Source organism: Nelumbo nucifera, chromosome 6 (genome assembly GCF_055504915.1).
Source record: "Nelumbo nucifera cultivar China Antique chromosome 6, China Antique-T2T, whole genome shotgun sequence".
Lineage (NCBI taxonomy): Eukaryota > Viridiplantae > Streptophyta > Magnoliopsida > Proteales > Nelumbonaceae > Nelumbo > Nelumbo nucifera.
The window spans coordinates 1,998,624-2,012,985 of NC_142654.1; the positions used below are offsets into that span (position 1 = coordinate 1,998,624).

At 37.4% G+C, this 14,362-nt stretch overlaps 1 protein-coding gene across 2 annotated transcripts; it reads left to right on the forward strand.

The window, feature by feature from the left end:
* The first annotated feature begins 659 nt into the window (after positions 1-659).
* Positions 660-11,946, forward strand: LOC104609290 (oligouridylate-binding protein 1-like). Of its 2 annotated transcripts, none has more exons than XM_010275565.3 (12): positions 660-1,003; positions 1,953-2,014; positions 2,367-2,469; positions 6,333-6,409; positions 6,485-6,546; positions 6,641-6,728; positions 6,997-7,072; positions 7,185-7,215; positions 8,382-8,501; positions 9,676-9,761; positions 11,214-11,387; positions 11,515-11,946. In XM_010275565.3, exons 1-12 carry the CDS (start codon positions 899-901, stop codon positions 11,803-11,805), a joined length of 1,275 nt encoding a protein of 424 aa, XP_010273867.1. In that variant the 5' UTR covers positions 660-898; the 3' UTR covers positions 11,806-11,946. The 2 variants fall into 2 exon arrangements, with proteins under 2 accessions (XP_010273867.1, XP_019055316.1); XM_019199771.2 differs by having other exon boundaries at positions 9,679-9,761.
* Positions 11,947-14,362: the final 2,416 nt, after the last annotated feature.

Here is a 14,362-nt window from a genome sequence, read left to right on the forward strand (position 1 = left end):
ATGGGTTCTAGACTTCTAGTGCGGAATTGGTTCTGCACATTTAGACCGGACCTGACCCATTTAGACTAAACCTGAACCACTGTTTATTCAGATAGATGTCCAATTTGAAGCAAGTTCACTGCCGATTCAAATCTTAACAAAAGCTCAACCCGAGCTCGCCCGAGTTGCACCTGAGTGGTCCAACCTCTAAACCAGATTCAAAACAGTAGTTCACACTTCACAGTTTTACTCTCAGTAAACCACGGTGAGGCATTTACTTCGTTCCTATCGGATTCGTCTGTCATGGCAATGTGCCCATCTGCCATGAAATGTTGCCGGAGCCACGAACTCGATCAGAACAGCAATTAGCAAGCAACGCCACGTACAGTCCATTTCAGCATCCACTAGAAGACAAATGACCACCAACTGGTGGATCGTGTAAAGTAACTGATCTTTTCTCGCTAATCAAGTAGTCATGTTCACGTGTCGTTAAAATAACGAGTGCATGAAATTCTACCTTTTCCATCCTCCGACACCCCGAGGACATAATCGTAGTATCGTATCATGTCTGTAGCGCGAAGAACCCAAGAGTTGCCTAAAATGATTGTTTACTGGTATTCCTGAAAAAATTAACATCACAATTACCCTTCTCTTTCCATCTCTATTAAATCTCTGGGTCGAGAGGGTTTCACAATCCCTTTTACGAGGGCCTTTCTTTCTCCCGTTTCGTTCCCTCCGCTTCGAGGGTTTCCCCCTTTTTTTTTTTCTTTTTTTTTTTTTTCCCTTTTCTTTTCTTTTGTTTTTCTTTTTCTTTTCTTTTCTTTCTTTCTTCTTCTTCTTCATTATCTTCTTCTTCTTTGCTACAACTGAAACCCTAAGAACCTCTTTCTTTCGCTCTCTGCAACTTCGAGTTTGGAAAATGCAGCAGAGGCTGAAGCAACAGCAGGCGTTAATGCAGCAAGCGGCTCTCCTTCAGCAACAGCAGCAACCTCTCTATCATCCTGGCCTCCTAGCCCCTCCTCAGGTGTCCTTTTTTTTCCTCTTTGGTTGAATTTTCTTTTATTTTTCTTTCTTTTCTGTTTGTTGTTCTTTCCTGTTGTGTTCTATGGACTTAATCTTTGCGTTCTTTCGTCATGATTGGTCTTCAGTTTGGGAGCTAGGGTTTTTTCTTTGAGATACCGTTTGATCTTCGTGTTGATTTTATTTTCTTTTGTTCTTTCCTGTTTTGCTTTATGTAGTCAATGTTTGCGTTCTTTCTTCATGATTCGTCGTTGTTCTTCAGTTTGGGAGCTATAGTTGCACTTTGAGATACAAATTGATCTTTGTGTTGCTTTCTTTTTTAAGAAAAAAGTATGGTTCTGGGAGTGTTCTCTTTGGTGGTTTTAAGGGCTTCTGTTGACTTTTTCTTTTACGTTTTTGGGTAAGTTGATAAAAATTTGGTTGTTTTTTTTTTCTCTATTTAATTCAATAGGTTCTTAGGTAGGTTTTGTAGAGTGTTTTTATTTTATTGTCATTGTTCCCAAATAATGATTTTCTTGTCAATTGTCATTACCTATTTTTTCTGGGTTTATCCTGTTATATATCGACTTTTGGGACTAAATGTATTTTTATGGGTAGAAATAAATCGAAATCATCTCGTCCACAAATTAACAAGGAAATTTTAGTTAAGATAAAATATTATTAAGTATTATGTATTACCAGTTTAGGGTGATTTGTTGGTCACAACCCTCTCAAGAAAAACTCACCTCTGAATGGACGCTAGTTTTGCCTTTTTCTCTGGGCTACTTCGGTTACTACTGAAATACATTAATTGTGTCAAAGTTTCTTTCTTTTGGTTCCTAGTAGGCGCACTCATGGATACTTTCTGAAAATAGGTTTTATTATATTTTGAAACACCAAGTGAGGGCAGTCTTTTATCGCTAGGGCTATTTTTTCCTTTTTTTTGTTTTTTTTTTCACATTTCTCTTTTGCAGATTGAGCTGATCCCAAGTGGAAATCTGCCTCCTGGGTTTGATTCAAGTACATGCCGCAGTGTGTGAGTGTTATTGGGACATTCTCTTTCTTTTATTTTTTGTTCTTCCCCCTCTCTTTCCCGTTAATTCTTCTTTTGCATTTTTGTCTTATGTTTATGCCTTTATGGATTTATGCTTATTTACCGGGCATGTAGCTTTTGTTAACTAGGATAATTTTTTAGTTACCAAAATCTTTCACTTTCATATGGTTTGAGGCTATATATTTTTCATTTTTGTTTTTATTTTCTTATGAATCTGTCAACTTTATCCACACTTCCCAAAAAAGTATTTATGCACCACTATTCAGTAGTGATGTCGTTTTATAATGTTTATATTTCCCCTTTAGTTTTCTTTGTTAACTTGTAGAAGTTGCAGGTATGTGGGTAACATTCATACACAAGTTACTGAACCACTTCTTCAAGAGGTTTTCTCAAGTACTGGCCCCCTTGAAGGGTGCAAGCTCATCAGGAAGGAGAAGGTATACATTCCATTTGAAGTCATTTGGTTTGCATTACCAGCCGCCGCATGGATCTATAATAAAACTATGATGTAATTAAGAGAGAGGGTTTCTCTTTAATCCTTCTTTTGTTGTTATATTCTGATTCATCCTTCACCAGTTTATGTATTAATGCTGCCCAGAGGTTAATATGCATTGATCACATGATCAGTGATTTAAAAGGCGCGCCTAGGCACATTTTAGGGTATGTGCCTAGCCCAGGTCCTAGGTGCACCCCTTTCAAAGGCACACCTAGGCGTGCAGTCGTGTTACCTGATGTGCCTCACCCCAGCGTGCGTCTTCTTAAAAATTCAGTGCTTTTTGTTTTTTTGAGCCTAACGGTTGGGTTGGGGGCTCCGCCCCCGAACTCCGACCATGCCCCTCGAAGCAAGCCCGAACAAGTCCATGTTAGGGTCTTAAATCCTATTTGCTAATGTTGTTCATTCATTCATTCCAATAAAATATCCTCTTAAAAGGCAATTAAAGTTACAAAATCATTATTTTTTATGTGAGAAATAAGAATTTAAGACCCTAACATGGACTTGTTCGAGCTTGCTTCGAGGGCGTGGTACAAAGGTGACTTAAAGAATCAAGAATGCAATATGTTTTACATCACATTAGCTACTTGAAGTAATGCAATTGAGGAAAAAAAGAGATTGTGGGTTTTACATGCTTGAAAATGCTTTATATGTTTGCTTTATTTTTAAATTTCCATTTGAATATGCTTTACATGTTATGTTTATGTATTTTAAGTTTAGATAATAGGTTTTTTAAAACATTTATTTTAAAATTTAAGTTTATATTTTTATTAACATTATGTTTAATATTTTTTGATGTTTTTTTGAATTTTTATTTTTTTTGACAATTTTTTTTAAATTTCTGACTTTTTCCGATTTTTTAGATTTTTTTTTTGTATTTTTGTGCCTTGCTTCAAAAAGGCACGTGCCTCGCCTTGTGCCTCAGGCACAACTTGGCCCTTGCGCTTTTAAAACACTGCACATAATACTCCACAAACATCTCTCCACTTCATTGCTGATCCAAGGACAAGACTCATGCTGTTAAATGAAGATCTGATGTGTATGATAGATGCTGTAGAATAATAAATGAAAAGAAAAGGATAATTTCACTTAGGAGCAGTATTGCATGAACCCTCCTAAATGGATGTCCTACACATAGAATTCTGATACCCATGGTTTCTTGGGGAAATTTTTATATAGCATTTCCTTTTTATCTCCTATATTATTTGACATAAATGCACCACTAATATACAAGATGAATGCCATTTTTTTGTATCGAATGTTGCTAGCAACTCCAGGATGTACAAGTCCAGCTTGCAATGCTAGATTACTACAAGATTGGATGACTTGTGAGTCTGGAGTCTTGTGAGACCAAATAAGCTGTGAGTTTGGACAACCTGCAAGACTGGATATATGGACTTCCAGTGTTAAGGGAATCATAAATCATTCAATCTCGCAAGACATCCAGTCTCGTAGATTTCTTAACCAGACCCATAGCTTATCTGGTCTCGTGATACTCCAGGTTCACAAGTCGTCCAATGTTGTAGTATCCTGGAATTGCAGGCTGGACTCACGGGTCCCAGATTCACTAAGACTCTGGACTCCCATTCTTAGCAATTTTGTGGGGTTGACCCGGTTTAGGGGTTTCTCATATAAATAACTTTGTACCTTGCACAGAAAGTCATCTTGTATTTTGGGTGCCAAGAAAAGATAACAGAAGAGTGTGTGAGATATAGGAAGATGGAACTTTGGGTGTGTTGGGAGCTGGGGCTTTGGTCAGATGGCTGTGAACATATTGTATCTGTAGTCTCCATTGTTTCATTAGTGGATTTCTTCTCCTCTGATACCCGTGGATGTAGGCTATAAGCCAAACCACACTAATCTTTGTGTTTTGTGTTGCTTTTTTAATCTGTTATATGTTTTCTTTCTTGTTTCCCTACTTGCTAATCATTTATCTTGTTCCTCGGTTTGTTTGTATCTCAACATGTGTACTACCTTAAGAGTATATACTTTCCATTGACATGCCTAAGATGCTTTGTTTTCTCACTTGTAGAGTCAGACTCTTGGATACACGTCAGATTCTAATTTCTGTGTCCATGTCCTTGACCATGTCGATGTCCATGCAACACTGCTTAGGAGTCAGCACCTAAAAGCTTGAAGGAATCTGCATCAGGCCCTTCTATTAGCCCTGGGCTCTCAGTGTTTTAAAAGTGCAAGGGCCAATTTGCGCCTGAGGCGCAAGGCGCAAGGCGAGGTGCGCACCTTTTTAAGAAAGGCGCAAAATTACAAAAAAAAAGCTAAAAAATAAAAAAAAGTCTGAAAATTCCAAAAAATGCCAAAAAAATGCAAAAATATTAAACATAATGTTAATAAAAATATAAACTTAAATTTTAAAATAAATGGTTTTAAAAACCTATTATCTAAAATTAAAATACATAAACATAACATGTAAAGTGTATTCAAATGAAAATTTAAAAATAAAAGAGTACATATAAAGCATTTTCAAGCATGTAAAACCCGCAATCTCTTTTTTTCCTTAATTGCATTGCTTCAAGTAGTTAATGTGATGCAAAACATATTGCATTCTTGATTCTATGAGTTGCCTTTGTAGCATGCCCCTTGAGGCAAGCCGACGGAGCCCCCGGCCCAACCGTTAGACTCAAAAAACAGCAAAAAGCACAAAATTTTAAAAAGGCGCAAGGCGCGTCAGCCAGGCATGCGCCTTTTGAAAGAGGTGTGCCTAGGACCTGGGCGAGGCGCATACCCCAAAATACGCCTCGCCTGTGCGCCTTTTAAATCACTGTGGGCTCTACATCAATCCCACTTCAGCTCTTATGAGAACATACTCTTCAGTGTTCTTGTCATGAAACTATTGGGCATGGTAGTGATTAGTGAATATGATTTGAGGAAAAAAAATACTAAGTTCCCCATCATCCATAATGCAGGAAAATGGGTTAGTTTTATCTCCTTGGCTACTTCCTTATCATGCACAACATTTTCCTAACATGTTAGAGATAATAATGTGAAAGTAGTGGCCTTATTTTTGGGGTCCTATTGGATTCGGAGACTCCACACCACAGTAGCAACTATTGGTCATATTGTCTAATTTGGAAAGTCTTTAAATTACAAAAGCACAGAGGTGGAGGGAGGTTGAAAAGTTGTGATGGGCTGGTTCATAGAAAACAATTTAGGCATTTGTTACATAGGCAATTAATAAGAGAGGTATAAAAGTAGGGAGGGAACTGGGAGTAACATTTAAATGGGTATTCAATAGTATTGCTGATGCTCTGGAAGATAAGTGAATAGGAACACTTGTATAAGGAACTACAATACTGTTGTTTTCTGGCGGGTAGCACATGCTAACCTAGGTGTTTTTGGTAGCTCACCCTGACTAGCTTGTTCATTGTTTCTTGCAATTCTAATAAATTGAAGTGTTACTGATAAGAAATTCTCCAAACGTGTCTGTAAAATTACCTGGGACCCTTTGCTTTCCTTTCTCAAGCAACTCAAAACAGTATGCTTTCTCTAACGAACAAATTTTATATGAAACTTACTTCACTTCTATTTCAATTATTAATCATCTCTCCAGACTTGTGGACAGGCATTTGGTTCCAACTCTACAGACTAGTTATCAAACAAATATTGTATAAAACTATAAATTATATACATTTCCTAGACATACAAAGAATTTAATAATTTGTGCGATTTCCCTCTTACAGGAAAGAGATCCTGCTCTTAACCGAATCAACATTCTAATTTCATACTTCGATATTATCTTAGTGGTTGTTCATCATAATACTGACACATCTCTTGGTTGCACGTTGACAGTCATCCTATGGTTTTATAGATTACTTTGATCGTAGGTCAGCTGCACTTTCCATTTTGACTCTTAATGGAAGGCATCTGTAAGTAAAGTCCTGGTGGATTTCCATTTGCTTCTGTGTCAACCCTGTATCCTGTTTCTTACTTCATATTTACAGGTTTGGGCAGCCTATTAAAGTTAATTGGGCATATGCCAGTAGTCAGAGAGAAGACACATCAGGTTACCTATTGTTATCAATGTTACAGTGTAATGTATTCCTTGATTCTTTTGATTCTTAGTTTGACACTGAATGATTTTTAACTTTTCTATGCAGGTCATTATAACATATTTGTTGGTGATCTTAGCCCTGAGGTTACAGATGCTACCTTGTTTGCATGCTTCTCTGTTTATCCCAGTTGTTCGTAAGTTCTCAGCAAATCTCTGTTGTTTAAACAGTTTCTTTCCTCATTTTTTGAACATTTAAGTAAGGTATTAATGTATTATATTACTGAATATCAAAGATAGATTGCAAAGGAAACAGCACTGGAGGTGTGATCCAGCCAGATAAGGCTGGCTACATATTGTTTTAGCACTTCCCTTGATTTTCTAAAATCCTTTTGCTTATGCTTGGCACCATATTCAGTGGTAGTAAATTGTTTTGAGATATATTAACAACTATGGTGATTCCAGAGATGCAAGGGTTATGTGGGATCAAAAGACTGGCCGTTCAAGAGGGTTTGGGTTTGTTTCTTTTCGCAATCAACAGGTAGTATGCTTTTTTCTTCTTTTTGTTATTTTTAGTACCTTTTGATGATGATGAAAGTGTTCCTATGTGCTAGTGTCTAACAATGATATTTCCATTGTTCCTTTGTGGCCAGGATGCTCAAAGTGCCATAAACGATTTAACTGGTAAGGAAAGATGTATTGCTTGAATATTTTGTTGGCTTCCCTTTCCAAAGCATGATAGAGTTCCTTGAGAGAGAACATAGTGAGTTTGTAAAAAAAAGGAGTGCTACATAGGTGGTATTGGACCAAATAAGGACATGTATGAGAGTGCAACAACCAATGTTAGAACACCTATGGGAGAGACATGAAAGTTTCTAGTTATGATTGAACTTACTCAACACGTAATCCTTATTTATTTGCATTAGTCATGGATGAATTGACCATGGATATTCCAGGTGGAGGCAAGGATCAAAATATCAGGACAATAGGCCCCATATCGAGTTACCCTAGTTGTATCTAATGTCATGGAAACTCATGGAGACACTGATATACACAGGGTTGGGTGATTTTGAAAGTTTGGGATGATATAAGCATCCTTCTCAGGTTAATAAAATAAAAAAAGAGTATTGGTCTTATTGAAACACACCGATATCCAATTTTTGGTATCATGCATATAAATCTTTTGATCCTTGGGTGGAGGCCCCGTGGTGTATGTTATTTGTTGATGACATGGTATTAATTGATGAAACTAAAAAAGGATTGAAAGGCAACATTAGATTTATTAACAAATACCTTAGAAAACTAAAATAGGCATAGGGCCATAAATGAATTTATTTGAAGGAGCCTAGTGGTGGCTCAAATAAGTGATAAAACAAGTTAAAGTAGATAAAAGATGGTTTGATAATTTGATCATGTGCAAAGAAGACCATTTGCAGTACCAGTAAGAAGTGATTTGTTACAATTCAAAGGTTCTAGAAGAACTAAGGGCACACAAAAAGGGCATGGGCTGAGCTGCTGAATTAGTGAAAAATGATTCAATAAACAATAATTTAATAGTGGATACTCAATGGTAATGGATGGTGGAATAGGATTTGTGCAGTTGACCTTTTATAGTTGGGACAAGGCTTAGATGAAGATGGTTTACTTTTTGGGGTGCCATTTCTAGCAATGCCTAGTGCAACCTAATGCTTATCGTACTTACGAAAATATGAACCTTTTTGAAATCTTTTACAAGAACCTAATACTGCAATTTTCATCCCGAGGGGAAATGTTAAAGTGACATTATGGACATTAAAAAGTTTGACACCTGAGTTCTTTGTTTGATTTGGTTTAGTTATTCTCTAATGCAGGAAAGTGGCTCGGTAGTAGACAAATTCGTTGTAATTGGGCTACAAAAGGTGCTGGAGCTAATGATGACAAGCAAAACTCAGATGCCAAAAGTGTGGTAGAGTTAACAACAGGAACATCAGGTGGTTTCATCTCTAAAATGGATTTTACATGGTTCATATTCAGCTCCAAATAATCACTGGTTGTGTAATGAGTTTTAAGCCATGATGCTTTTTAAGCTAAATTTTTATCTCCAAGAATTAATTCTTAGAATGAGTTTTGAGTGTTCCCCACAAAAATAGGGATTCGGTTCCAGTAACTTTCATACATGCAAACTTAAAATTAGTTCTTAAAATCACAAAGTTCATCAAAATTAATTATTTGAAAACATGCCAAACGCAGCCTAACAAGCCTTTTTTGATATAATGGATATGGCTGTTATGGTGTCCTCAGGAGCTGCATTATTAGTTGATTAAAAACCAAAAATCATTGGTGCTCTGCTTGTGTTGAACTGACTGATACATGTACGGTCACATGCATAGGTTATGTGTACCAATTTCACCCAAGGAACACATTCACTACTTTTTCTTCTTTTATCGTCTACCTAAGAGCTAATAACATAACGACTATTATTTGTGTTTCACAGGAACCAGATTTTAGGAGAAAGGATGAGCTGAACTTTAGTTGTTTTATGGCTTATGGGACATAAAGCGTATATGGCCCACAATCACTGAAATCTCACTTGAATTGGCTGGTGCAGAGCAAAATGATTGGTCCTACAGCCTGTAAAATGGCTATGAAGTTCAGCTAATCAACTGTCATCTGATGCATGTATAGCGGTCTTGCTTGCCAAGACAAAGAGACAAAGATTACCTTGTTGCTTGATAACATTTTGTCAGAAAACTGACAATTCATTATTCACAAGTCCTCTTGCTGTGAATGAAGGGGCTCCATGTTGCATGTGGGACCTGGTGACATTAAAAGTGAGACTGATATAATTGGAAATGTTTAACATGGGCTCCAAATGAGTGCCACTTTCTCCGCTGTTGGTATCACTTTAATGCGTGTGTGCCTTTGACCAATGTAGATCCTCTTAAATCATTGCAACAACCCAGGGCCTAAACCTCTTTACTGCAAAAGTCAACTCACTTAGCTGTTCTTCTATGTCAAATGAGCTAGGAAACAGAAAATGCTATATTGAAGTGTCCTTCAAGAATTGGAGTACTGGAGTCTACATGTGTCCAACATAGAAACTTCATCCACTTAGTATAGTCCATGCGACCTGGCTAATATTTTGCCTCTTATTTTCTTGTGCAGAAGATGGTCAAGAGACAACGAATGATGATGTTCCAGAACATAATCCTCAGTATACTACAGTTTATGTGGGCAACCTTGCTCCTGAAGTAAGAAAACATCTTACCCTGATTCTTTGTGTACCAATTTGGTAAAGTGGCAAAAAAAGAAAAAAAAAGGAAGGGAAACGATTTATCAAAAAAGGAAAGGGAAAGGGCCATTACCTAATGGAGTCTGGATTTCCTGCACTAAACACTCACCATGTGACAATAGTAAAAGTTTGGTCAAATAATCGCATCAAAGAGAAAGTTCAAAGTAAAATATTTGGCATATTTTAAGACATTTTCAACACACACATGTAAAAGGTTTTAAAATTTTAAAATATTAATGAAATTAAAAATTCCCAAATTTCTGGACCTGTACATTTCAAAATCTGAGTTATTCATGTATTGTATGTTCTTCCTGAATTATTTTCCGTTATCTTTAAAAAGATATGATTCTGAATGTTTGATGTATTTTTTAAATGTCAATATAAAAATATAATACAATGTATTATGCACGAATTTTCTCTGATAGGTGTTCTGTTACACGTGTAAACACCCATGCATGTAATAGTAACTGAATTTTGCACAAAGTCCTGAAAACCTGTCACAGTGATTGGTTGGTCCAGGAAGTGCTGGAAATCTGGTCCTGCTATGTGGGATCTTAGTTGGGAGTGGACTGGATACCTGAGTTTTGATGAACAAAAGTGTTAAATTGGCCATCGTATATAAAATATTTTAAATGGAAAAGTATCGAGAGTGCCAAAGCTAGGAAAGGGAACTTTGAGGTGAAAGCCCTTCATGTGGTTCACCAACCGCTTTACCTTTGGCTCTCCATATTTCTTAACCAAACATTGCCTTTTGGGTTTCTTTGCCTTGAAACTTGTGAAACTGAAAACAGATCCAATCATAATATTCAAATATTAACAACGGATCCACCTGAGCTAGAATGTCATCACTGTTGAATCTACTCAAGGTTGAAAAATCTCCCACCAAACAATGTGATTTGTAGATCTTGTCATCATAAGGGAAAAAACAATTACTAAAATCTACTAGTAGGAATTCATATACCTTGTTTGCATTTGACATGCAACTTTTTTATTTATTTATTTATTGAATATTATTGATTAAGAGCAGTAGAACACTTGCACAATTAATGCCATTTGCCCTATAGCTGCGTAGTGGTGAAGGGGGGGGAGGGGGGATTTTATCCAAGGCAATCACATTGCTGTGTCAATATTGAACCAGATGAAGTGCCCATGGGACATGACTTGTAACGCTTACGCCCCGTTATTTTTAACTGTTTTTTTACATCCAGACCCAGTGTATTGTTACTAAACCAACCTGACACCAAGTCTGAAGCCAGATCAGATTGCCGAGAGTTCTTGAACAAATAGCTTTTTGGGCAAGTGCTCTTGGTAATGTAGCTTTCTGTATATGACGTTCAGTGTTTTGTCTGACAAATCCGGACATGGTTCTTATAATATATTTCTTATATATACAAGAATAAATTATTTTCAGGTTACGCAGCTTGATCTCCACCGGCATTTCCATTCTCTAGCTGCTGGAGTGATTGAAGAAGTCCGGGTGCAACGAGAAAAAGGCTTTGGGTTTGTCAGATACAGTTGCCATGCTGAGGCAGCTCTAGCTATCCAAATGGGCAATGGCCGAATTATCTATGGCAAGCCAATTAAAGTAATCTTGTTCATACCATTGATTTTCTCGTTTTGCAGAATTGCTGTATACTTGTTCTTTTGACTATGTTTTTGCCGAGGTTCCTAACGCCACTGTCAATTGATTTTCGTTTCTCCAAACGTTGCAGTGCTCATGGGGTAGTAAACCTACTCCTCCAGGAATAGTCTCAAATCCTCTCCCACCACCTACAGGTCCTATTCCTATGTCAGGTCTTTCACCTGCTGATCTTCTGGCCTACGAGCGGCAGCTGGCAATGAGCAAGATGGCTGGTGCTCAGGCCCTCGTGCATCCACAGGGTCAGCATGCATTGAAGCAGGCTGCCATGGGAATGGGTGCTGCTGCTGGAGCTAGCCAGGCAATCTATGATGGAGGCTTCCAGAATGTATCTGCTGCACAACAGCTCATGTACTACCAGTAGTAACGTGTTTCTCTTTTTTATATTGTATTCTCCAGTCTTTGTTGATTGGTTGGAATGTTGGAACTCTTAAGACGTTTGTGGTGCTTTTTCTTGCCCATCCCAGTTGTGACGTATATATAATATATTGTGAATTGTGACGTATGGTCCATGGTTCCTACTTCCTATTTTAAATAGGGATCAATGGCTATTAAGCCTATAATTTTATTGTAAGTTGCTCGTGTTAAACATAGCAGCCTGTTGAGTGGGTTCCTTTGCTGTGCTCAAATGAGCGAGGGGGAGAAATTCCAAAGGGGAAGGGTATAGTAGACTGGTAGTTAGAGAACCGGTTTTTTCATGTTTTCTATTCACATAAATTGAGAAAAAAAAATTTCCGTCAGATAAATGGGAGTGGATCCAAATTGCGCTCAAAGGTGGAGATGCTAAGGAAACCACTGCATTACTAAAAAGCAGCTTTGCATATGGTAGTTTTTGCATTTTTTTTCGGTTCTCCGGTTGTGACTTGACAATGCTTCGAGGGAAAGAATCTATAGCGGCATTAATAATCGCTGCTCCAATGTATACGCCAGCGAAATGCAGCGTTTTACAAAATCTGCCGTCAAAATCTACATGCTGGTAACCGCCACTATATAAAGATATAGAGTGGCGGTTATAATGTTCATTAACACCTGCAGTTATAGAGCGCCATTGCTACAGTCATGAACCTCCGCCGAAGCCAAGGAATCCGCCGCTATAGATATAGCGGTGGCAGTTATTTAGGGTTCATTAAAATAGGTTTTTTGTGTTTTTTACGACGTCACCATAGAGGCCTAGGAACTGCTATAGCGACGGTTTTAAACGCTGTTGATGGTGATTTATGACCGCCGCTATATGTTAACTTGGCTTTTAGCAGTAGAAGAAACTGTAGATTATATCCTTAATGGCGATGACTGCCGCTATAGGGTTGTGCTTTATTAAAAAAAACACACTACATACATAAATTTCTATCCAAGTTCTCCAATAAAAGTTTATTATCAAAACTTGAATCACATCTCAACTATATCCATACATTCATGTGTTAATATAATATTACAATTTTGTCTTCAAGAAAATGTTGCAATTTTTATATCAAGGATTAGGCCCAGGTCCAGCCCTAAAATCCAAACCCAGCTGTACGCTGGGCCGATCTGGGCTCAGGTTGGGCCCGCAAAGTTACACCCCCTACTGTGCACACATTTGAAATCTCATACGAGAAAGTTCCACAAGCCCTAAACCTTATCTACCCAAACAAATCAAAATCCAATTCTGACACCCAAACAACAAGAACTCTCCATGTCAAAACAATAGACACTCCTATTAAAAAGCATCAATAATAGTAATGATTCCTTCCACCCCAATCTTTATTTTTATTTTTTAATTTTTCGTTTTTTTGATCAGCAATAAAAAAATATTTCATTAATCAGTAATGAAAAAGGGTACATCTCACATTCTCTTGGGTAGCCTCGGCTACCCACCCAAGTTCATTTATTTGTTTAAACAAAACCCAGCCATTCTTCTTTTAAATATTGAGGCCAAAAAATTGCCCTTTGTTAACCCCTTGCTTTGTTGGTCCGCTAAGCCTTTTGTCGATCTTCATACCCATTGTGTTGTTAGTTGCATGTCTCTTGCAAACCATTCGAATTTTTTTATTTAATTCTTAAAATTCCATGGAGACTTTTCAGCCTGTGTCAGCCTACTTATAATCACTTTTGAGTCTCCTTCAATTACAAGTTTCTTTGCCCCCATCTCCAAAGTTTGCTGCACCCTAAAAATGGCAGGCTTCATTTCTGCCTTAGTTAAAAATTCCCTTCTCCAATTGTCCCTGAGAACATACTTGAATATTCCATTTTCATCTCTTATCACCCCTCTTATTTTAGAGCGACCTGAGTTACCAAAACTGCTCCCATTGAAGGCCAATTTTTAGAATTCTTTTTTTTAGCTGCCTAGTTTCTTTGCAACTACCCCCCACTTTTTCATTACATAAGGCTCAGTTTGGAAGGAATACAAACACAAATATGTACTGTTCAAATACATACAAAATAGAATTGGGGGAACTTAAACCTCCCTGATGTTTAACATAAATAACCTCCCCTCTCATTTCTCACAGGACTTAAACCTCCCTTAACAGAATAAGGTAGGGTTATATTTAACTGTATTAATGAAAAGACCATGTTTGCCTTGAGAATTCTTTAAATTTATAAAGAAAACCACTGAACCGGAAAACAGGGTGTTTTATTTTTTATTTTGGCAAAACTAGGAAACACGGATTGTATTCTGAATCACTTCACCGTCCATTATGTAATATCACTTCACCGTCCACTTTGTATTCTGAATCTCTCTATACATAGATAGTGGATGTTCATATTAATTGTATGGTATCTGACTATCTGTAGAACCAGTTTGGCAGTACAGGAAGTGCAGACATAATATGCTATGAACGGACCGACAGCCTTGGTGGTACCTAGGGGAACAGAGTTCTGAATTTCCCAGTTTTGTATGCAAAAAGGAGGAACTCTAATCAATTGTTCTGTAACCAGAGGAA